Source organism: Anolis carolinensis, chromosome 1 (genome assembly GCF_035594765.1).
Source record: "Anolis carolinensis isolate JA03-04 chromosome 1, rAnoCar3.1.pri, whole genome shotgun sequence".
In the NCBI taxonomy this organism is placed as follows: Eukaryota; Metazoa; Chordata; class Lepidosauria; order Squamata; family Dactyloidae; genus Anolis; species Anolis carolinensis.
The window spans coordinates 50,551,766-50,577,331 of NC_085841.1; the positions used below are offsets into that span (position 1 = coordinate 50,551,766).

Genomic DNA, 25,566 nt, shown 5'->3' on the forward strand with positions numbered 1-25,566 from the left:
GACTAAGTCAAACTTTGGGTTGGGGCCGGGTAAATGACCTTGGAAAGTCTGGCCTACAAGCCTTGGTCTGGGGACCCCTGCTTTAAACACATAAGCTTTTAATTTTTATAATTATTTCAAAACCATTTTTGTTGCACCCAGAATTTGTTCCTTTTCTCAGCTTTGTTTCTTTTCATTCTCCACACAAATATTCTATTGTTTCCTCAAAATCGGCCTTGGAATATCCCAGCAAAATACAAACTGGGTCAAATGCCTCTGGTAAAAATCCATTGCTTTGAGCTCCATTTATATAATGGCAAGAGAAGAATAATGTTAAGAAAGGAATTTTTGTATTTGCTCAATAGCTCTAAAAGTAAAAAAATCTAAAATACTTACTTCTCCAGAAAGGACAAACTGGCTACACAAATATTTTTGCAGCCACTTCTCCAGAAACTGAGCAGTTTTAATTTTTAATTTTAAAACAAAATGAATGAAAGCTCAACACCCACATTAGCACTTTTTAAAAAATAGGCTTTTGAATGAGAATTATATGGTTGGAAGAGCAAATGGGGAATTATAAAGAAAAAAAAGCAGAGATATTCATGCAAGTACAGAAATACAAAATAAAAAAGAGTAATGGAATTTGTTGAATGACCTGATTAAATGGTCCAACTGGCACAAGCCAACATAGTGGAAGACTGGCCCACTTACATCATAAGAATTTTCAACTGTATCAGACCAGCAATTCATTTCATGCTTCTGCATTATGTGAACATTTTAAGGCCAGGTCCCTAGAGTTGTAAGAAAATGCTCTTATAGGTCAGTACAGTACCTGCAAAGCTAGTGTGGTCTCTGTGTGGATGAATGATGGGTCTATATCTACCATATATGAAAGGATGGATATGAGTGCATACCTCTTACTGTCTAAATCATGCATGGGTAAACTTTGGCCCTCCAGGTGTTATGAACTTCAACTCCCACAATTCCTAACAGCCCATCGGATGTTTGGAATTGTGGGAGTTGAAGTCCAAAAGTCCTGGAGGGCCGAATTTTACACATGACTGGTCTAAATAAATTAATGTGGTCTGTATGTGTGTGTTCCAACTCTATATATATATATATATATATATATATATACACACACACACACACACACATACACACACACACACACCTGCAGGAATTCCTACCACATCGTTTTGGACTCATGAATGTAAACCATTGATTCAGTTTCCACCTCTTTGAAATGCGGGTTTGATGTTTCTAGAAGAGAAGAATATGGCTTGTATCAAGTGCTTTGAGAAGCTATATGGCTCTGTGCCTCTGCTGCCCATTACCTACAATCCTGTTTGTGCATAATGCTGTCACAGTGATATGTCAGCAGGAGTACAAAGGGCTCTGGGCAGCCTATCTCTACACTGCTTACCTTCTATTTTCCAAGGCAGCCTCCCCAGACGCTAGCTCTGAGGACCCATTTAGAAGGGAGATATTGCAGCTGCTTCTTATAATGGCAACAAGACCTCCCTCTGCTAGCCCTTCCCCATTGCTACACAACACTGCAAAAAGTGGACTACACTAGTGTAAGATACCACAAGGACTCCAACCATATTCTGCACTCAAAAATCTCAAGTTCATAGGACTCCATTTCCAATACAGGAGCTATGGACTGTTACATAATGATGATTCCCCAAACTGATGTCTATATGGCGTTTCCTTAGCTACCTCCACTGACCTTGTCCCTATCCTACAATCCTCAGCAGACATCAATCAGCATGAATTTATAATTAAATGAAACTGAAAGCTTTAGCAGATTTCTAACTGTATTCCATGCTATTCTTTTATACTAATTTATTTATTTATTTACTCAATTTATACCCCGCCTGTCTCTACCCCGAAGGGGACTCAAGGCGGCTTACAAATAGGCAATTATTATTCAATGCCTTAAACACATCAAGTTCCAAAAATTATAGTTAAAATTAGATTAAATTAAAACATATTAAATATTTATTTATTTAAAAACATCACACATCATTTGAAACATTACAAAACATTATTTGAGACTTGTTAAAACTATTGCTGTCTTAGTGCCTTTACGGCTCTTATTTTATCAAGCTAGTTTTAATTTCCTCTTTATTTTGCATTTGTACTCTGTATAGCCTCAAAATCAATAACAGGTCAGAAAAAGTTGTATACAAAAGTCAACCAACTCACAGGAAACAACTATTTTGTCAATAAATTCACTAAATTTCCTAGTTGGGTTTGCCTATTTTGTTTGCAAGGCATGGAAAACTGGGATTTTGTATGCCTCATCCCAAACCAGCAGCTTTCGATGTTAAAAACAACAAAAAACAAAAACAAAACACAACAAAAACCTAAACTTTATAAAAACTTTATCACAGCACTGAATCAATAGGAGCTTAAAATGAACTCTTGTTTATTTTAGGGTCACTGAAATACTAGTATGGAATTCAAGTATGACTAGCAGAGTCTGACCTTTATAACTCTGTGCAACATCTCCGTATGATGGATCTTCAGAGGGTATGAAACCTTTCCCTTCTGGACACAGTTCAGTAAATTCAGCTGGTAAGAAAATAATATAAGAATCCAATCAAAAATGTATTCATGCACTGCACTGTGAAAAAGATAACTTTCCCACAAGAATTTGCATATCATAAAAACACACAATTGCATATACAGTGAGACCTCTGTGCTCACTAGGATGAGGGGCACAGGACTCTTGTGAAAGCGAGAAAATAGCAAATAAAAAACACCTTTTTGATCTGACAGAACTTTTCTCCATAAATATTAGATTCTCCAGTGCAATTCTGCGACCAATATTTGATGGGATACAGATTGTGCTACATTGGTTTGCATTCGCTTTGGAAACACAGGTCTAAAGTTTTAGTGTACTCCTGAACTCAGCCTTGAACCTGGAGGTCCAGGTTTTTTGAGTGCATTTCTACATTTCAAGTTTGTGCACCAACTTCTTGGTTCCTCAAAATATGTGTGATATGGCCATATTGTGACATGTCCTGGTTATATCCGATTCTGATTGCTATAGTGTACTATAAGGGACTGCTTTTGAAGCACATTCAGAAACTTCAGTTGATATAAAGAGCTGCAGCTAGAGTTGTTATAGGGATCATACAACCACCTTGTATACAACTGCTCAAACGGCTTCATTGGTTGCCAGTCTGTTTCCAAATGCAAATGAAAGTGCCAGTTATAGTCTATAATGACCTAAACATCTTAGGTCCAAGGTAGCTGAGAGACTGCATTTCCTAATTTTAGTCAGCCTCATCCCTGAGATTCACAAGAAAGGCCATTCTCTGAGTCTTGCCAGCTTTACAGATATGTCTGATTGGTAATAAATAGACAACTGCACATTGTGTCTGTGTTCTTTTTTAATGGGAGGGGAATGTTCTATGTGCGTCACTAGGGAAGTCTCAACCCCATACCTGATACCTTGACATCCTGATTTGATGAATGCCTGAAAATGGATGAACAGATCTCACACTTGCTCCTTTCTTCCTCAAGATACCATCTACTAAACCATAGCTTCTTAAACTGTGAATCTTGACCTCAAATAGGGTTCCCTTAGCTCATGCTGGGGTCACAAAAATGCTGAATGCTAGGGCCACAAAAATTGGCAACAGTAAAAGGTTTCTGAATCCCACCCAGTCACTGTCTGAGACATTTACAGAAATCTGTTAGCAACAACGTATAGTATACTCTGCAGAAAATGCTTCAGCTGTACTCCATAAAAGAGAAAATCAGCCTGTTTAGCAAGCCTTGTAAATACTGATTTATTCTCAGTAAATGTTTGATTTTTATACAGTAGAGTCTCGCTTATCCAACCTTCGCTCATCCAATGTTCTGTATTATCCAATGCAGTCTGCCTCCCGCCCAAATCCATAGCTGTTTCTCTAGGCAGCAATTCTATATTTATTTGTAGTCAATTTTTTAGTAGTCAATGTTTTCAATACATTGCAATGTTTTGGTGCTAAATTTGTAAATACAGTAATTACTACATAACATTACCATATATTGAACTGCTTTTTCTGTCAATTTGTTGTAAAACATGATGTTTTGGTGCTTAATTTGTAAAATCATAACGTAATTTGATGTTAATAGGTTTTTCCTTAATCCCTCCTTATTATCTAACATTTTTGCTTATCCAACATTCCACTGGCCCATTACGCTGGATGAGCGAGCCTCTACTGTACTTATTTTATATACTTGAAGACTTGTAAAACTTTCTCGTGTGGAAAAGGGTTATGACTGGAAGATGTTTAAGAAGCCCTGCACTAAGTCACCAGGAAAGAGAAAGGCCAGCAAGAAAGAGGTGCAAGTAAACATGCACAGGACTGTATTATTGGACAGGTAAATCCAGTGAACAACATTATGATGTTATACTCAGAAACTACCAGAGGAATAAATATGAGAACGTACCACTTCCCAGCACAGGGCACGGAAATATTTCACAGTTATCACCCCAACCAGCACCCAAAGTACAGCAGCATTCTTGTTTGGTAACATTGGATGTTAGCACATTATCACAAAAATTTGCATCGTTTAGATTGTAGTAGCACTCCTTCTTCTCATCTGCTGGTTCTTTGGCATCTACTTGCAAATCTAAGAACAGCAAAAGATAAAACAGATATAAAAACTACCAACATACTCAAAAAATAAGCAACACTTTAAATTCTACTGTACATATAGTTGATTATTTGACTGCAGAAGTGCTTTCTTAGCGTTAGTAGTTGAATTGGTCTCAAACTGCATTAATTCTATAGTGTAGCTGCACCTCTACACAATTTTATTACACTAGATTTGCTTGCAGTGAGAAAGATGTTACTTTAATATGAAAAATAGATACAGTGCAGAATCTGTCCACTGAATAGGTCTCTCTCACATGTCTGGAAAGAGGACTATGTAAAAGAAGAAGCAATTGAAAGTTTATTGTCTCATATTACTAACATTTTACCTTAATGTGCTCTGAATGTTCCACCACCAAGATGATCAGTTCACAGTTTTTCAAAGTACTTCTATTACATGTATTTGTTACCAAGCACTTGTATGTGTCTTTTTCCTCTGCCAATGAACCCATGCACTCTTGTTTCACTTTGATATTTTGCCAATGTCAATACGAAGGCTGTGAGGAGTGCTATTTTATCTTTGTCAGGCTAGTCTGTGGTCTCTCCTGATCAGAAAATTACAATTTTCCACAATGCACTGAATTTCATAAACTGTAGTGGCTTTGTGGTATTACCCACTGCTCAGTAAGAACCAAACGAGGACTCTTCTGTGCCACAAGAAATAAAATTGAACTAAATTGGTTCTCCCAAGGTGAGAGGAGACTCAGTACCTCAACCACCAAAGTATACGTTTTCATTGGATTCTGGCCATACGCTGAGATGAACCAGAGCCAGAATCGTGAAGCACGGTGCCTCCACCCTCTAACCACAACAGTTTGACACCATTTTCCAAGAAAAGCCATGCCAGAGACTAGTCCAAGAGGAAGGAGATATAAATTCCTTGTTGGAAAAAAAACAAGAAAGTCTAGTTTCTTCTCACAAATTTATTGTAGCATAAACTACAGTCCGGATACCAGCAGAAAAGATTGGATATTTTTTAAAAACGTGAGCACAAAATATCCAGTAAAAAAATCAATAAAGAAATATGACTATGTATCTGTGTGAGTGGAATTGTTTTTGTTGTGATAGACTAGCCAGACTATTCCCTTAGAAATGAAAACCCATTGTGTCTATTTGAACTTGTTGTATACTTTAAATTTCAGTTTTCCTTCCCATTATATGACCAGAACTGTTAAAAAGCTGTTTACACAGCTGCGATTGTATGTTAGGCTGCTATCCTGGACATTTGGCAAGTGAGTAACACCAAAGAAAAAATCTTTGAAAAAAGAAAAGAAAGAAATGTACACAAACTGAGCCGGGCCCACATGTTCACAATTCTTTCTTCTTCTTTTTCATATTATTGGCATCTGAATAGATAGCACTGGAACTGGATTGCCTTAGTCTGCAAAATACTTTAAAGAGCTGGGTGAAGTGTGGAAGAACATATGGAAGACAAACCTGTAAGTCTCCACAAGAAGATAGATATTACAGGATAAAATGTGACCTTATTAAGAATTTAAAAGTTGGGATCTGTTACACTTGGGAGGATTATTATATTTTGCTAGTCCTAGAATATAATGGATAGAATAACTGACCCACTGGTGAAATCTCACGGGAATAGATGCATTACTGTGGTGAAAATAAAAAGCTAAATCTTTTATAAATATTCACAGAAGAACACCACAGTGATAAAGAGTGAAATCTCAATTCCTATAGAAACACAGAGTTAGAAGAGACCATGAGTGCCACCAGTTCAATCCCCCGCTACACAGAAATACAAAACCAAAGCACTCATGGCAGATGGTTACAACTAGATTTGAAGTCCAAAGTTTGGACTGTATAAGCTTTGCACGTACTGTATCTTTTTTCTATATGCAGAATCTTTTCCTCTATTGAACAGAACATTTCATTATTTTAAAATGGAAGAAAATTTCCTAAATAACATGTATGATGTATTTTTGAAAGTATCCTTTTCCACAAAATATGCAATTTCTAAATGCATTGTCTCTCAAAGTATGCATCCTTTACAATTCCACCCTGATTTACCTTTTACACATATTTTGGAATTGTTTTTGAGCCAAGCAAAATACAAAAACCTGCACAACAATATTTACAACAATATGAAATTTGAGGAATAATAGTTCATAACTGTACAGCTGGGGAAGTATGAATCTAGTGAATTCACTTTAAAATGTAACGGAGTTTCAGCCCACAATGTTCAGCATATGCAAAGTTTTACTAAAGTTAACCATATGCAAAGCATTCAGAATATGCAAAGTGATCACATAAGCAAAGTATTTCCTTATATAGCAGGTTGGTTTGGGATTGGTGTATCCTTATCATTCAGTAAATCTTACTCAGTTTCTTTCCTGCTACAGGGAACTCCAGCATTTGCGACTGAAGCAGTAAGAGTACTGATATTTGTACTGAAAATGCCCCTACTACAGCCAAATCCATGATTCTGTAGTTTCAGCTACAGATAGAATTTCCACTGTCTTGGAACCTAAAAATATCAATGAATGAGTTTGAGCATTCTGCTTACACAAGGTCTGAAGTAAACTATTACTATATGTTGGGCATCCCTTATTCAAAATGCTTGGGGTCCAAAGCATTTTGGATTTTGGAATACCTGTATTTGCATATATGTACATAAGGAGATTGCTTGGAGATGGGACCCAAGTCTAAGAACAAGTTCCAAATATGCACCTTGTACACATAGCCCAAAGGTAATTGTATGCAATATTTTAATAACTGTGCCTGTAACAACATCTGTGTACATTGACCTATGTTGTTGATGTTACCATAAAGACCTTTAAAAGCCTAGTATCCCCAACACGTTATGGCGAAGCACTTCTGTTGTCTCACAATCTTCATTCAGGCTCAATTGATTTATTCCTGTATTACCTGACGAGGAGCGGAAGCGACACTGTCCAGTCATTGGGTCATACTCCTGGTTTTCATCAGAACATAGACAGAGGAAGGAGCCCTCCACATTTTCACAGAGGGCTTCCCCGCATACTCCACTCAGCATTTCACATTCATTCACATCTGGAAAATGAAACACAATATTTATTCAATTGCCTTCCTTCATTAACAGGGGTCTATGGTTGCCGCCATTTGTGTGTCAGAAGTGTCAACTGGCATTCTGAGGATATTTATTTTAAATATTTGTATACTATCCTTCACTTTGCTAAGACTCCATTGGTGGCTCAGAAGAAAATACAATGATGATCAAATATGCAATAAAATAATAAATAAAACTAACACAGTAGAAAGAGTTACTATGACAGTATCAAGGAAACAATAACTTCACAAGTCAGTAGTAAACTATGTTATTTAGAGTGAAACTATAAACCATAGAGGAAGCAGACAGAAATAATGGATAGTAGGCCCTAAGTTCTTCAAAACATTTATCCACATGGTATATATTATATTATATGCACTCATTCTAGTTCCAAAGTATGATATCATGATTACTGATAGTTCTGGAAAAGGCTGTCAACTACTTTCATCACGGATTTGGAAACAACTTTGCGTTGACTTGGAGACTTCAACAGTCATTGTCCTTAAGTATATTTTTCATAGCTCTGGGCTACGATGGATCCAATGATACCACAGTAAACATATTATTGGATAGCTTTTTCAGCCATTTGAAACCATCAACGTAAATTAGCTAACCAAGTTAATTTATCCAACAGGGATGTGGTATGTTTTCCACATTAGTGAACAAAACAGGCATTTATCAAGCTTACTGAGTGAATACTTACACTTAAATCTCTTTAATAGTCATAATGAACATTGAAGATACAAAGTTATAAGCTCCGAATATTTTAGGCCAAGTAGTCATGATTAAATAATTTATGGTTCAAGTCTAGTTCAACTTTAATATCATATCAACACACTACTCATAATAATCAAAACTATTTTATTTTGCAGCAAAGCCTTCATCCCAATCCTTGGAAAGTATACTTCATAAGTATTTCACACTGTACAGTTTACAGAGGTTTGCTTTTCATAATAACTAGGAATTCTATTCCATTCTAAATTACATATTTTTCAAATGTGTTGATTTTAGAGTAATCCCATCATATACACCTCCAAAGTGCAGGAGAAGTGGAAGGAAGAACACTGAAAAAGTGGTTCCGTCTTTGGCTGTGAAAAAAGTAATTATCCTACAAATTTCATTACCACATTTATCTGTGAAAAATTCTGTGACTGTTGAAAACTAGTGTAATAAATGTTTATTTCTTTTTAGTAAATGTAATACAAATAATAAAACAATATACAAATTGGATTATGCATAAACAGGATGCTAAAAAGAAAAAAAAACCCTGACAAGTAGAAGAGAAATATCAGGCCACATACAATGCTAAAAGGCTTCTCAAATATTTGTCCAAACAACTATTTCTCTAGGTGTGATTTTTATAGTAAATGTTATCCATTGTCGTAATATTCCTTGAATTCAGTGTCACTCACATCACATTAATAACAATGATTATATTTGTTCTAAATGCAAATGCACACTATCAAATAATCATTCCACACTAGATAATCACTTCATACACTCTAGAATAGTCTTCCATATAAGCACACTTTCCAAAATTACACATTTCTAAAACTAGTAAAAGGGAAAGGATTCACCAGGTTTCTGCTGAGACCTGATTGTTCAGGAAAGAAGAAAAATTAAAGTCTCACAACTCACCCACACAACCTCGATCATCCTGCAGATATTGATAACCCTGATAACAAAGGCAGCGGTAGGAACCAGGTGAATTTTCACAGAAACCATGATTGCCACACACTGTGCTATTGAAGCATTCATCCACATCTAAAAATGAGACACATTAGCATCAGACAGCTGCATGTTCAAAAATTTGGAGAAAGCATTAATTGTACGTTCCACTTCCTCATAGGAACGTGGGGTCTTCCAAGCATTTTTTAAATTAGAACTCCCATTATCCTTCACAATTAGCAATGTAATCTTGAACTGGGGATGGTTGTAATTCAACAGCATCTGGAAGGCCATACATTCCTCTTCCTTATGTTAAATGGCTAACTTCAGTTGTATAAGGGGCAGGTTCTGCAGTTAAAAATTGTAATGCACATTTCAGCCAGATATTATTCAGAAATACCATCCCATAGTTTTGTGTCCTGCTCACTTCAAAGGATCAGTCTGAACGCAGATTAAAGATAACTGCTCTCAAATCCAATCTTTATTGAAGAACACATGACTTTGGAAAAGTCAAGAATGACTCAATGTTTACATACAACTATTTTTATAACTTTTGATGCTACGTAACACCACACGTAAATATCATCATCAAGTCCCACCTCCAATATCACATTACTACCATTTTCACACACTAAACCAATTATAATTGTTTATACTTTCGGTCCCAAGTTCCCAGGCGTATTCTATCTTCTTCTGCCAGGTGCTTCTGGGATTGTTTATGTTATGACTCCCAGTTACAGGGCTGAATTACCAAAGCCCTGTAACTGGGTTCCATGACAGTTTTGGAGTCACATTAGTTTGTTAATTTGGTTTCTGCTTCCAAAATTCTCTTTTTTTAAAGCTTATTATGTGAAATGAAAACAGAATTCAAGAAACAGCATATAGCATTATACAAAACAAAGAAACATATTAATTAGCCCCTATACAAAGTGAGGGTAATTGGAATAATTGCACAAACATTTAATATAAAACCTCTCTTACTAACAAGACTTTACCAATGCATGCACTTTGAAAAAAAACAAAACCCAGACTGAATTCTACTGGCACAAACAACTACAATAGATTCACTAAATCAATTTGACGTACTGTATATACTCATGTGTAAGTCGAGGGCATGTTTGGGGACCAAAACTGGGGATTTTGATAAGACCTGTGGATAAGTCGAGGGTCATTCTGCAGAGAGAGGAAAGCACTAATGCTGCCTTATGGGGTCAGCTGGCCACTGTGTTCTCCACCCTGACATTCACAAGGGCCAGAAGCGACACAATGTCAGAAAGAGTAGAGTGCTTTTTTAGGTTCCCCCAGGGCAGAATAAGGTCTTGTCTTTCATCACTCTACTCAAGAGAAGGGAATGACTCTTTTCTATATAACAGTTAAGGTAGGGTGTATAAGGAACTATTCAACAAATGATTCAGTGACCTATGCTTTCTGAGACATGATTCAGGCAGATGTGTGTAAATGATAGGTTATTTAAAATAAATTAGATTTTTGTACATAAAATGAACAAATGATACAGATCAAGGTACATAATAGACTACTATGTTTTAGCATATGGAGTATTTCAACAAGATAAGATTTTCACAGATACTAATGAAGATGTCACTCTCTCATCAAGGTCCAATAATTTCCATGCATTGTCTTGTACAGGAAATTAAAGGGTCACAAAACTATGGTTCTATTGTTTGAATAGAACCAGACTTTTCTTTTGGTTTGTCTTGTTCATCAGATCAGTCTTTGTTTATTCATCCTTATTGATCCCCTAATTTTAACACTGTTGACAAGGAGGTGGCACTGACATGACCATGGACACTAAAAATGACTTCAGGCTCATTCTTTTCTTTCTGAGAAAACTCAAAGTATTACATTGCGCAGATGTTCATCTGATCAAATTATTGTCTTCATGGCAAAATGTTCTCTTCCATCAACATTGCAGTATTAAGGAATTTCATGGAGACTTTTGTGGATGAGATTTACTGAAAATGGTTGAGTATGACAATTAGGATAGGTTATAACGTTTACATCTGCCTCTTGTTTTCTTTTCAAACCTCAATGTGGACACCTTTTACATTTTTAATGAACTATCCCTTCACAGAGGTTATAGAATTTGAATTGTATTTTTAAGGTTTAATAATTTTAGATCTGCCATTCATTTATAAGCTAAATTAAAATCACTTCAGCTGTATTTACTATGAAGGAAACTGTTCAATTCCCATTTTCTATACACATAATAAAAGTGAAAAATATGTATTTTGTATGTGGTGGAGGTGTGCACTTACACAGACAGCCTCCCGCCTCCACAAACAGCTATAGTTCTCACTGAGAAGGAGACACCAATAGCCCTTTCTCCAGTGACATGCAAGTTATAGTGAACACCATGAACATGTAGCCCAAACCCTGCTATTGTCCTCCATTCTGCCCCCCACCCAAGTAAAGGCTTTCATGCAGGGACAATTTCATCATAGATGTTCTATTGTTGTATAGAATTTTAAAAAGTGTGGGTGGAGCATCTCTGATCTAGAATCCCAAAATTTGAAATAATCTACATGGATTGCTAGGATAGTGACACCTTTGTTTTCTGAAGATTCAATGTATGTAAACTTCATTTCATGCCACATATATTTAAAATACTGCATGAAATGACTTCAGGCTATGTGTCTAATATATGAAACATTAAAAATGTGCTTAGATTTGGGTTGCAAGATATCTCATTATGTATGCCTATGCAAATAAAGGTATTACACAATTCTCCATCAAATTCAAAACACTTCTAATACCAAGTATTTTGGATAACGAATACTCAAACTCAGGGCTGTAGCCAGAAAAAAAATTCAGGAGGGGTTTTGAAAATTTCGGGGGGGGGGGGGGTTTAACCCCTAGCGCACACCCCTCCCCGCTACAAACCTATCAATATCTGCTTGAAATAGTGCCTGGAGGGACTCTTAATGTTTTGTGTCTCATAGACTTAGCATGGGGATTTGGTTAACCAGTTAAAATTCATGAGTAAACCAGGTTTTTTTTATAACCTGAAAAATTTCGGGGGGGGGGGGGGTTGAACCCCTAACACCCCCCCCCCCCTCGCTACAGGCCTGCTCAAACTGTATAACCACTGAATTGATTATTTATATCTTTCTGGTAATAATCTTGACCATCCAAGCTTGAGACCACTTCTGGCCTAATTGTTCAAAATTAACCCAACTTGGTTCATTTTCATTTTTAATAGAAGGTGAAAAACCTGACCGTGATTCTTATATATTCACTCATACCCATCTACAAGTTAAAAAAATGAAAATATTGTGACTGAGACCTTATGTGTTGCAGTTGTTTTCAGATATCTTTTTATTTTGTTACCAGTAGATTTGTTTTGCTCTGCTTTACTGTGAAATATCTTTAATAAATCATCATAAGTTCTTATTTTAATATAAAGCAATAGAATAAAAGCTGTAATTTGAAACAGGCATACTTGGAAGTAATTCCGATTGAAATAAATGGGGCCTACTCTAGTACATATATGCCTAAGATTTATGCTGCTTTTTTTAGTGTTATCATCTAACTCAGCTTACCTTCACATGATTGGCGATCTCTAGTAACTGTAAAGCCCTGCTCACAAATGCAATGGTAAGAACCCTCTGTATTTAAACATTCCCCATGAGGTAAACAGAGATTGGATCCTGCACATTCGTTGATATCTATGAGAGCAAAGCAGGAAAGATCAAAGACATCACTGTTGGTTTCTATGGTTGTATAACATACAGTCCACGTTAGTGAATAAAAATCAGTAGGTCTAACTCAGTTGCTAACAGGCATAACAAGGACAAGAATTGCTGAAGCATATTGATTTTAAGAATGTAGCTACTCATTTTAAAAAAAATAACTGAAGGCTGCCGAATGGAAAGCTAGTGAAAAATACAAGATGCAATACCATTCCATTAATGGGTTATATGTTCTGCTAGTGCGGTGGTTCTCAACCTGTGGGTCCCCAGGTGTTTTGGCCTACAACTCACAGAAATCCCAACTAATTTACCAGCTGTTAGGACTTCTGGGGGTTGAACGCCAAAATATCTGGGGACCCTCAGGTTGAGAACCACTGTGCTAGTGGTTAGCTAAAAACAATTGGGAAAAGCAGCACAATAACTTCTATCAGAATAAATTTATACTCATAAAAAGCTCTGAAAGTCTTTGGGCTGAAGTTGTGCAAGTGAAATCAAAGTACTGGATCTGATACTTTTGCAAGGATGAAAGTGGTCAATATTTTGTATTTCTGGATTGAAACTACTGGATATGACTCTAAATGCCAGAAGATGTCTTCCAGGTGTCACTTCTCCTGTAGTTATTATTGTGTGCTCCCAGATCATTTCTAACATGGCAACTCTAAAGCATAGGTTTATCATGGGGTTTTCTTGGCAGAATTTATTCAGAGGGGGCTTGGCTTTGCCTTACTCTGAGGCTAAAGAAATATGACTTGCCCAAGGCCACACAGTTGGTTTCTGTGACCAAGTCTGAATTTTAATCCTGGTTTTTCTAGTGTCCAATCCAATACTTAAACCACTACACCACACCTGTTCCCAGTTTTCCTGTTATAATGTTGAACAATCAGGGGGAAACATGGCTTTGGAGTTTTTCCAATGAAAGAGAAGCTATACCTTGACAACCTCTGTTAGGTACCAGCTGGAAACCACCTGGACACGTGCACTCATAAGAACCTTTCGTATTAATGCAGTTCCCTCCACGGCAAACACCACTGTCCTCTTGGCATTCATTAATATCTGAAATGAGACAGGACCCAAACAAAGTTTTAGAAAATATTAAAATAACAACATTATCTTAAAACTTCCTCTCTAGTAAGAATCAGAGATATACATTGTGATGTAGAGCATCAAGTAAGAAATACTAATCTTTTGGCTACTACAAGAGGATTATGTTATTCATTTGCTGTTCAAGTATCTACCATTGACAGAGGCTAGGGAGTGCAGTAAATGATTTAGACTGGATAATGCAGTAGTATAATCTGTCCTAAAGATAGGAAATAATGAGTACATTGAGGAAAGGAAGTTGTGTCTGGAATATTTCTATGAGGGTCTTTTTATATGAATTCAGTTACTTCTTGACCTAAATGGGAAGAGTAAAGGTAAAGGGTTCCCCTGACATTAAGTCTAATCATATCTGACTCTGGGGGTTGGTGCTCATCTCCATTTCAAAGCTGAAGAGCCGGCATTATCCGTAGACACCTCCAAGGTCATGTTGCCAGCATGACTGCATGAAGCGCCGTTACCTTCTCGCTGGAGCAGTACCTATTGATCTACTCACATGTGTGTTTTTGAAAAGCTATGTTGGCAGAAGCTGGGGCTAACAGCAGGAGCTCACCCCACTTCCTGGATTCGAACCACTGACCTTTTGGTCAGCAAATTCAGCAGCTCAGCAGTTTAACCCGCGGCACCATCAGTGGGCCCAATGAGAAGAGTATCTGATAGCTAATTAGATTTATATATATATATATATATATATATATATATATATATATATATATATATATATATTACGGCATGCTGAGATTTATTCAGATCAAATCTCGGGGGAAAAGAAACAAAATTTCCCCTGATGTCAATGTTTCCAACCTAGAAATTGAGTCCATGTGAAGTTTAGGGAATGAGGATTAACAAGGGAAGAAGATAAGTACTTGGGGAATTATATAGAATAGATAATAATAATGGAGCCCAGCTTTCAATATTCCCATATTGTATTAAGTAGAACATGATCATTAGTAGAATTACAGTGCACAGAGAAATAATATGCTAATTTTCTTGACATTTAGTCACAAGATTGGATTTAGGGAGAGAAAAATAAGACACATTTTTATTAGTAAGATTATTCAGTATTTGGAATAGGAGAATTAATCCTGAGTTGATGAAGTGGGCCAATAATTTTTGCCAGAATATTACATAATAAAGGATTTTTTTAGTATTATTTATTTTAGAATTACTGTCTGGACATTTTGCATGTTGATAATTATGCACACATATATGAACCTCAAATATCTTCAAGGGAGTCAGGAAAAGTTTGGTTGGCAGATGTAAATGTATCTTGAATTCTGAAATCCAAAATACTCTAAAAGTGTCCAGATGGGTGACTGAGATAGTGACACCTTTTCATTTTGATGGTTCAACGTACATATAATGTTTTATGGAAGTACAGTTTTACCTTCACAGTGGTCTCTTGAAGGTGACAGCTGGTAACCTTGGGGACAAATGCACCTGTAAGACCCGGCTATGTTTCTGCATTGACCATTTATGCAGAGCTCCTGCTGTTGGCATTCATCTACATCTGCAAATGAAAAGCACATGTTTAGCTTTGTTTATAAAATACCAACTTATTTCAGTACCCATCATGAGTTGGACTATGAGTTACATATCACAGCTTTGTTGTTCAAGTGTATTATGAGAACAACCGTTCTGTGATAATGATGCTGAGATCATTCCGTACACACTTTGTGCTCGGTTGAAATGCATCTGTACCAGATTGGAAAATGATTTTGCTATGGGTTTCTAATCTTTGGGCAACAGGATCCAAACTGAAAAGAAAATCCCTGGCAGATTGAAGACCGTTAGAATGCCAGAAAATGTGGAAGCAGTAAGAGCATCCTGTTGGCAATTGCCAAGGTTCATAAGGATGCAATGATACTAGGGATATCAAGCTGGAGTTTGAGGAGGATTCTGCGTGCCAATTTAAAACTGTATCCTTACAAAATTATTTGTCTGATATGATTTTAAAAACCCATTAAAACAAAATTGTTTTATGTAATTTTCGGAAATACATACTTTTTTTCTAAATAGCTTCATTCATTTTTTATACCCCTTCGAAATGTGGGTGATCTTTATGTCCCACTCTGTATTTGAATGGTTAGCAGTATACTTGGAGGATAGATCACTAGGAAATATCAGGGCTAGGAAAAAAATCCTATCTGGAAACCTGGGGAACCACTGCCAGTCAGCTCTGATAATACTAAACTAGATGGGTCCATAACAATATATGGCAGCTTCTTAGTTAAATCAGGTACTAAAAAAGAGTAATGAAAAGCAATTGCATAAATTATAGTACTAAAACATAATATTTTCAAAACATATCAATTTAAACAAAGTAGAATAACACCTCAAACCTATTAAATGGCTGTTCTCAGTCCTTTATCAATTATTTCCCCAAGCATGTCTATGGTTATCTTAAAATGGCTCACTTTTGCTGTCTTAGAGTCTGCTGCTCTTTTTAGTCTTCTTTGGGGGGACTTTCAGGCACTTATAGACCAAAAAGTGAGTATTCTTTTAGTTTGTGCTTTGGAAAGGGTACATAGAAGGATGTTTCTTGGAAGTCTTTTCTCAAGACCTTATGACACCAGTAACTAAAAGACCGCAGCTACGGCCATGTGTTAAAGCATATGTATCCCCATCAACTGTGTTTCCTTTTTAGAAGGGATAAGAAAGCTGGTAAAATAAAATCAACTCATTTGAAATGTGGAACCAGAGAGGTATTCTGCTGATACTGAGAATGGTTAAAAAATCCCAATAGTTGGGTATTAGAGCAATTCAAGCCTGAACTCTCCCCGAGGTGACAAGATTACTATGAGTAATTACAACAGTCTCGTAAACTGAGACTGTTGTAATTTGGACATACTATGAGAAAACGTGACTCACTGGAAAAGGCAGCTGCCCACAAACCATAACATACGCTATTTAAAGAGTCAGGGTATCACACAACACACCCACCTTCACACTGATCTCCTGCTGAGGAAAGTTGATATCCTTGGCTACAAAAGCATCTGAAGGATCCTTCAAGATTTTCACACTGTCCATTTGTGCAAAGACTGCTATACTGACATTCGTTTATATCTGTGAACACGAAGGATGTGTTTAACCATTGCTTGCTTTTTGATAATGATGCTTGTTGCTTTCCAAAATATCTCCCAACAAAGCTTTATTAACTGCTAGTGCCTATGAAAGCCTTTGTGCTAATCTATTTATTTACTTATACCAATGTCCCATCTTTCTCCCAACAGGGGATCCAAAGTTGTTTATAGGATAGGTTAAAAGTAGAATCCAATTAAAACAAGGTATAATACCGTACAATGTTGAAAAGCAATATTATAAACAAATACTATTATTTATTTTAAAATCTATTGTCTGTACATTTTGCTTGTTTAAAATTAGGCACACCCACATGCGCCTCAATATCTCCAACAGAGTCAGGAAAAGTAGTGTTAGCAGAAAGTAAATCTGAGTTTGAATAGCTGCAATTTCAAAGGAAGCAAAAAGCATAATAATAAGAAATGGAAAGACTTTATGCAATGGCGAATTAACAAAACAAAAAAGCAACAGAAACCAAGCCAACTTAGGGTGCATGTACACTGAAATTTTGGCAACACTTTAACTCTCATGGTTCATAGCTATAGAATCATGGGAATTGCAGTTTGACAAATGTTTAGCCTCCTCTGCCAAAGAGTGCTAGCGCCTCAACACACTACAAATCCCAAAATGTCTTAGCATTGAACCATGGCGGTTAAAGTGCTATCAAACTGCATTAATTATGCAGTGATGATTATGCCCTTAGACTCATAAGTGAGAGGACTCCAAAGTATTCATTTTTTTCCTGTATGACTTTGAGGGTTGTGGGACTGTGGGAAAATGCTCCTGTGTAAAACTTGGGCAGATCTATCTTGGAAACAAAGGGTTCGTTTGCATTACACAAGTATAGCATTATGATTCCATTTTGGGCTCATCTACATCGACTATTTAATGTGGTCTCGAGCCAACTTGAAATTGCGCACTGCAGTGTGGATTACAGTGCATTAAAGAAAGCTGAAGGGAAGATCAAATTAAACCCTTTAACACACTGTAGCAGATCCCAACATATCCCAAATCCCAGGGCAAAACTGGTTTCATAGAATGCGGAGCACACTGTAAACACTCGCCCTTGCTGAAGTGTTATGTAGGATTGAGGACAAGAGAGCTGCTAAAAGACATTTCAAGGTCATGGTTGGCAAGCGGAGGACTAATTTATTTATTTATTTACAGTATTTATATTCCGCCCTTCTCACCCCGAAGGGGACTCAGGGTGGATTACAATGAACACATATATGGCAAACATTCAATGCCAACAGACAAACAACATACAGTATAGACAGACACAGAGGCATTTAACATTTTTCCAGCTTCACGATTCCAGCCACCGTCCACTAGTGGCTGTACTTCCTCATTCCTTTCCTCGTGTTTTGCTGGCAGTTTTATGGTGTTGTAAATTAGTTAAATTAGCTAATTGACTATGAGAGGGTCATTGTCTCCACTTCTGTCATCCCTCTCCTTTTTTCACTTCCTATGCCTCCTGGACTGCTGGAGCGCATCTCTCCTGCAAAAGGGTGAGGGACCCACAGAGTAGTTTGAGGCCAGATTTCACGGTTAATGCAATCACCTCCCAGTTCCAGATCTGTCAATCTAACAACTCATGCAATGAAACGAGTTCCTCCCAAACCTGTTCCAAGCTGCATTACAGTGTCAGCATAGATGTGCACTTTGCATGGATCCTATAGAATGGTGAGACGCAGCACTAGACTTCTGGAGATTCTAAATATCTTCCTCTAAACTAGTGGTGCCCAAATCTTTGGTCTCCAGGTGTTTTGAACTTCAGCTCCCACAATTCCTAAGAGCTGGTAAGCTGGCTGGAATTGAAGTCCAAACCACCCGGAGGACCAAAGATTTGAGAACCACTAGTTTAGAGGAAGATATTTAGAATCTCCAGAATTCTAGTGCTGCATCTCACCATTCTGTATTATGGAATTCAAGTGGAATCATACCACAAAAATGTATAGTATGAAAGGATTCATGGTTGTTCATATAGCTGGATCCAAGATGTTTATAATGCTCATTATACTGTATGTGCACCGCACATCTGAATCTGGAAGTGTTATGTCAGGAATGGGCTCCAAAAAAGCAAACCATATCTTCCCATTGAGATAGTGGTAGGCAGATCAGCTGCAAATATTTCAGAGCAAAACCAGTGGGAAACATATGAAGTTGCAAAGGAAATATAATTTCCTTAGGTCTTGCACTTGTGTAAAAACCTTTTTAAACATCTATATATTTATTGTTATTTTTCAGAAATATAAGTATTATTATACAATGTATAAAGACAACAATTTCTCCTTATATGACTTATATAGCTATATATAGCACATCGGTTTAAACTAATTTCTCCCACCCGCCCCATTGAAAAAATATTGTTCAAAACCTTCTAAGAGTTTACAATCTACAGTTCCAGACATTTCAGTTGTTATCTTAAAAAACAAAGCTGGTAGGAGAACCAGCTTTTATAAAGCAGGAAGGTAAGTTAATAGGTGGAAGGGTAGACAGATAATAGAAGTATGTCTGCTTAAAGTCATAGGAAATGCTGAGTAAGCCTTTCCTGATTTGCTAGCAGAAGCAACACAATGAAAGACTTTATAAAGACATATCTATCTGCTTAGCCTGTCATTTCAAAATGTCCCTTCTCTTTGAACATTGAAAGCAGACCTAGGGTAACATGCCAAGAGTTCAAAGCCAATAAAAACAAAATAAACTGATTTTTTAAAAATACGAAGCCCAGACACTAAAAACCCAAATACTAGAATTCCAGACAACACAGGAAAATATCATTTCTTTTAGCTATTTTTATTCCAGAAAAGTTAACATTTTCAAAATCACACTGCCTAAACTACACAGTTGCATACATTTTAGGCAACACAATGTGTATAATGTAATAGTTGAAACCATGAAAGCAAACTAGATTTTTGTTATAAACTTACAAGATAATAAAGTGAGTTTGGACCAACTATCTCACATTGTCTTATATGAGCCAAGCCCTGGGAATATCATATTGTTGTTTTCCTCTGATGTATAAGCCTAGGATTGAGCTAAGCAAAGCCTGAAGTGAAATATGAAGTGCAGACAGGAATAGAAGAATTTAATAGCTTCCTTCATACAAGAAGAAATTGCATTCTGCATTCAATTTAAGATTCTGATGTCAAAAGGGGGATGCACGATCACTGCCAAAAGCAGTGACCCTATGTCTATTTCTCCTTCTTGCCAGAATAGACAAAACAAATGAGGAACTTGATGAAACTATGCCCCATGAAGTACAGCAGAGACAGAGATGTTCAGAACCAACTATGAGATGTCACCGATTTTGCTGTGCTCTGGCATCCCATTATTATGAGAGCCCCTGATGGCGCAGTGGGCTAAACCCTTGTGCTGGTGGGACTGATGACTTGAAAGTTGGGTTGCTGACCTGAAGGTTGCCAGTTCGTATCCAACTCGGGGAGAACTCGGATGAGTTCCCACTATCAGCTCCAAGCTCCATGTGGGGACACGAGAGAAGCCTCCCACAAGGATGGTAAAAACACCAAAACTTCTGGGTGCCCCCTGGGCAATGTCCTTGCAGATAGCCAATTGTCTCACACCAGAAGTGACTTGCAGTTTCTCAAATCACCCCTGACACAAAAAAATTAATTATTATGAAGCCAAAAAAACCAGCAAAATCTAGTTCCAAACTGAGAAGCAGTAGCAGTGTTCCTTAGGGAATTCGGGTTGTAGTCATATGTGTGTACATGCATATATACATATATACACACAGACACACTTTTCTGTTATATATCTAGTCTATCAAGCAAATTATAGTTGGCTTATTTATCAAGTAAATAAAAATGAAATGACAGATTGTTTCTCACTGAATGAAGATGAAAAAGAATAAATAAGAGAATAGCAGCACTGTATTTGTGTAGTGTGAATGGGCCCCAATTTAGGTTGGAAGCTGGCATTATTTGACTATCCAGAATTGTTCCTATTCATAGATTCATGATTCATGAAGTCCCACATAGAGACATAATCCATGAGGTCTCACACTTAATGCTCAGTAAAGCACTGGAAGAGCAGCATATTCAAAATGAAAAACCAGGGCTTCTTAAACCTTTTCCACTTCTGACTTCCTAACTCCCAAGAAAATATTATGTAACCCTGGGTATGTAGGTATATAAAATAGGTACAAAAAACAAACACCTCCTGATAATAAATGATCATTTGCAAGACTTGTTAAACAAGCTAATTTTCCTTTTTATAAAATACAGCTGAAGCATTTTCTACTGAGTTTATTGCACATTGTTGTTAATAGAGTTGTGTAAATATCTGAACAGCCAGTAGGTGTCCTTCAGAAACCTCTTTTTGTCGTGAAATGTTTCACGGCCCCTACACTGAGCAAAGGAGATCCGTTTGTGGTTGGGACCCACAGCTTAAGAAGCAGTGGGATAAACAATTTTTGTAGATGTTCTTAAAGTTAAGAAAATTTGCTTTTGAGGATAATGCTGGCAGGGGATTTTTTAGGAGTTGTAGCTGAAAAAAATACCTTTCAAAACTCTAGTATGTTGCTGGGGCACTTCAGTAAATTCAGTCTATCTTCATCCCAGTTATATAATTTAATTGATTGATCATTCCATTTTTTTTCACTGCTGGATTCCTGCCCATTTGTCTTATAAAATCTCATTTTTACAGAATGGAGGTTATATTTAAAACAAGATTTAATCTATTTATTTATTAGGGAAATTTCTATATCACCTTTCTCTGAAGACTCAAGGCAGTTTACAACAGCAATTAAACATAAATGTAAAATAAACCATTTAAAAAAGTAGAAAATCCTACTCAGTTCCAGTCGGACGTAAAATTATCATTAAATAAATAAAACCATTTAAATTCACAAGAAGGTAAAATATTATTAAAATGCAGCTCTTAGGCTTCTGTCAACCCTAATTAAGAGCTATTCCCCAGAGGAAGGTTTTCAGGTTTTTCCTAAAGTATAAGAGGTTGGGTGCTGCTTTGATCGTTTCTGGCAGAGCATTCTAGAGTTTAGGTGCTACACCTGAGAAGGTGCCATCTCTAGACAATTTTAAGTGACGACTATCCCTGAGCTGAGTGGAGAGGAGCGTTTCACTAATCTGCTGAAGAAGCGGGTTGGCTTGCTGCTAAACAAAGAACTCCAACAGTTTGCTGTGACAGTTATATACTATAGAAACTTCATTTTTGTAGCTGCCACAAACAATGTTGAATTAGTTGAGACTCAATGAGATATTCATTGAAAAACCATAGCAAAATATGCTGCAGGAAAAGTTTTTGCAGTTTCATAAACTTTTCCATGTTTTTATGATAGAACCATTTGGAAATGATATTTATACCCCAGGAACAAAAATCGTGTTACATAGTGTTATAGCACGGATTTAGATGCCCATGTAGATGGGCCCCTAGTTCATCCCAAGATGCATGTTCCAGCATTGCAATCAAATCTTAAATTCTGTAGAAAAAATGTAAATATATCAACAATGGAAAAATAAAATATTTACAATAAAACACTTACCATGACACTGCCCATTCCAGCCTCTGAATCCATCTCTGCAAGGGACACACTGGTAAGAACCCAGAGTATTAACGCACTCTGCATCAGGACAAGTATGTGGAATTGTGCATTCATCAATATCTAGAAAAGGAAAGCAAAGATAAGCTTTCAGCAACTAATATGGGAAAATTCATCTTGGAAACTAGTTACCAACACTCAATTAACTGTAATTAATTCCATTTTGCAATAAATAAGGCACAACTAAACTTAATTCCTTTTGCAGAACAGCAATGTAAAAATCTTTGCTTCAAAATTATTGTTACTAAACCTAACCTGATTGTTTTCACAGTCTTGTTTCATGGATTATGAGAAAAAATATTTTCCTGTGTTAAAATCTAGGGAAATACATAATATTCTTCTTCCATTTAGTCAATTACTCTATCATAGCAGGCATCTGCATTGCTTTGTCAGTTACTATTACGATGGGGAATTCACAAGTTCAGGTAGTCCCTAAAACCTCTACTCAGAATAGAATAACTTTACTGACATTATGCAGTGAAATTAAATGCCACCCCCAATCACACTTTACTGTATATGTACAAATTACAAAACAAAGCATTCATCCTTCTCCATTCTAATCGCTATTGCACAACTTCTAATGCCATACCAGTATGAAACCAAAGAGTTCAATATAGTCACAACTCTAGAATAAAAACTCTCTCAGCCTATTTATCCTTGTTTTTATCATCTTATACTGTCTGCCAGATGGTGACAATTAAAAAAAAAAAGAATATCCAGGGTGAGATGGATCCTTAAGAATATTTTGAGCTTTCTCAAGGCTGCAGGAATGATACAATTCTTCCAAAGACTGGAGAGGACAACCAATAATTATCTGGACAGTAGAAGTAACCCTTTGGAGCACCCTCCTATCTGCCACTGTGCAATTGGCAAACCATATGCAGATGCAATAGGTTAGAACACTTTCTATAGCAGTGACTTTCTACTGTTGTGCTTTCTATATAGTGAAATCACAGCGGTATGGTATAAAATGATCTAAGCAACAAATATATAAACTCTAAATGATATATGTATATCTTTATCTTTACTTGTACTTGAGATGCTGTTTAAGATGCTGTTATCTGAAGCATTTATAAAAGTTATTTAAGGATGTATGCTTGCCATTCGTATTACATGCAAAAGAGAAATCCTATTTGCTTATTTACACACAACCCATTCAAACCACCTTAATGCATATTGGCCTAAATAACCTAATAACCAGTTTCTGTTTAATCTTGGAAGTTAAACAGTCCTAGTTAGTACTTGGATGGGAACCTGTCAACAAATACCAAGCGCTGTAGGTTATTACTCAGAGAAAGGAATTATAAAAACCATGTTAGAGAATACTTTGCCTAAGAAATTCATGAAATTACCATAAGTCAACCAGTGACTAAATGCATGTACACATATACAAGGATTGTGAAAAAAAATTGAAAGAATAGGATAAGTTTCTTCCCAATGCATGAAAAATCACATCCATTTTCCTTGGACAGCTTTTCCAAATGAAAATGGCTATGGAAGGAATGTCAAGTAGTCCTCTTACCCACCTTCGCACTGCCCTCTCCTGTTCATTCGGAATCCACTATCACAATATTCACATCTGTATGAACCAATGGTATTTACACAGAAGCCTTCTCCACAAGTGTGAGGTCTGGCACATTCATCAACATCTAGAAATCAACATTTATTAATATCAAATCAATACAAAAATCAAACACCTGAAAAATAAGTTCTACATAATATGCATTTACAGAATATTAATTCTATGGGTGCCTTTTTTACCACTCACAAAGGCAGACAGCTTGCATAGGCAGCATACCATTATAGCTAGACTGCATAAGGTAAAAAAAATTTCAACTGTATAATCACTTTTCCTGAGATATAGACTATATAGCAACTTATGAATTTTTTACCAATCCAATACTTCTATAAAAATGCTTCTAATGCAAATGGATGCTGTTGGCATCAATTGATTTCAAAACCAGAATCTTAACTTTTAACCTTAACTTTTAAGAGTTTGCACAGTAGTTACCAACACAGTCTGTTCCTTGTTCATTGGCCATGAACCCTGCCTGGCAAATGCACAGGAAGCTTCCTTCTGTATTTTCACAACGCCCGAGGGAGCAGAGATGTGGAGTCTGAGTACATTCATTAATATCTGTTAAAGAAATAAAAATGTATGAAGACCAAAAAGGCAATACTCTATCATAACCATCACTTTACTCCATCTGAAGCTTACAAGACACTGAAATGAAAGACAGACTCTTTTAGCATATATTTGTTTCCTTTGATTCAAAAAACGTACTTTTTGGCTTACAGTTTCAAAGCATGAAGTTTTCTTGGAAAATAAATAGATAATATTTCTCAGTAGTAACTTTTTGTAACAGACCTATAGATTTACGCACAGGGACACTAAATATAACAGAAAATCAGATTTTTTTAAACATTGTGGAAACCAGGGAAAGTGATGGATACACTTTCTCTTCCCATTTATAAAGTTTTAATGTACACAATATAATGAAACATTGCTCTTGTTTAGTTCCTTACAAATGCTTTCATGATTTTTAGTGTTGCATTGGAAGACAGAACATATTAACTTCTCATTTTCCAGCAACAAAATGCAATTTCTTTCATTGTTCTTCATACACATAATAATGGGTGAAAGATAAAACCGGTTTTGAACTGACACAAGTTATGAAAATGGATGACTGGGTCAATTAGTAAATATTATCATTTTACAATTATACTACCATAGTTAATTTCTACAAA

The 25,566-nt window shown here is 36.4% G+C and overlaps 1 protein-coding gene across 5 annotated transcripts in view; it reads right to left on the bottom strand.

Moving 5' to 3' along the window:
• The window catches only part of ltbp1 (latent transforming growth factor beta binding protein 1), a 212,553-nt gene that overhangs the window by 24,621 nt on the left and 162,366 nt on the right, over nucleotides 1–25,566 (bottom strand). For all 5 annotated transcript variants that reach the window (XM_008125456.3, XM_008125451.3, XM_062974291.1 and 2 more), the window contains 11 exons: nucleotides 24,830–24,955; nucleotides 24,345–24,467; nucleotides 22,762–22,881; nucleotides 17,100–17,222; nucleotides 15,544–15,666; nucleotides 13,989–14,111; nucleotides 12,909–13,034; nucleotides 9,319–9,444; nucleotides 7,521–7,664; nucleotides 4,432–4,614; nucleotides 2,473–2,559 (listed from right to left, as the gene is read on the bottom strand). In XM_008125456.3, coding sequence (XP_008123663.1) covers nucleotides 2,473–2,559; nucleotides 4,432–4,614; nucleotides 7,521–7,664; nucleotides 9,319–9,444; nucleotides 12,909–13,034; nucleotides 13,989–14,111; nucleotides 15,544–15,666; nucleotides 17,100–17,222; nucleotides 22,762–22,881; nucleotides 24,345–24,467; nucleotides 24,830–24,955 — 1,404 coding nt within the window. The remainder of the gene's footprint in view (nucleotides 1–2,472; nucleotides 2,560–4,431; nucleotides 4,615–7,520; nucleotides 7,665–9,318; nucleotides 9,445–12,908; nucleotides 13,035–13,988; nucleotides 14,112–15,543; nucleotides 15,667–17,099; nucleotides 17,223–22,761; nucleotides 22,882–24,344; nucleotides 24,468–24,829; nucleotides 24,956–25,566) is intronic.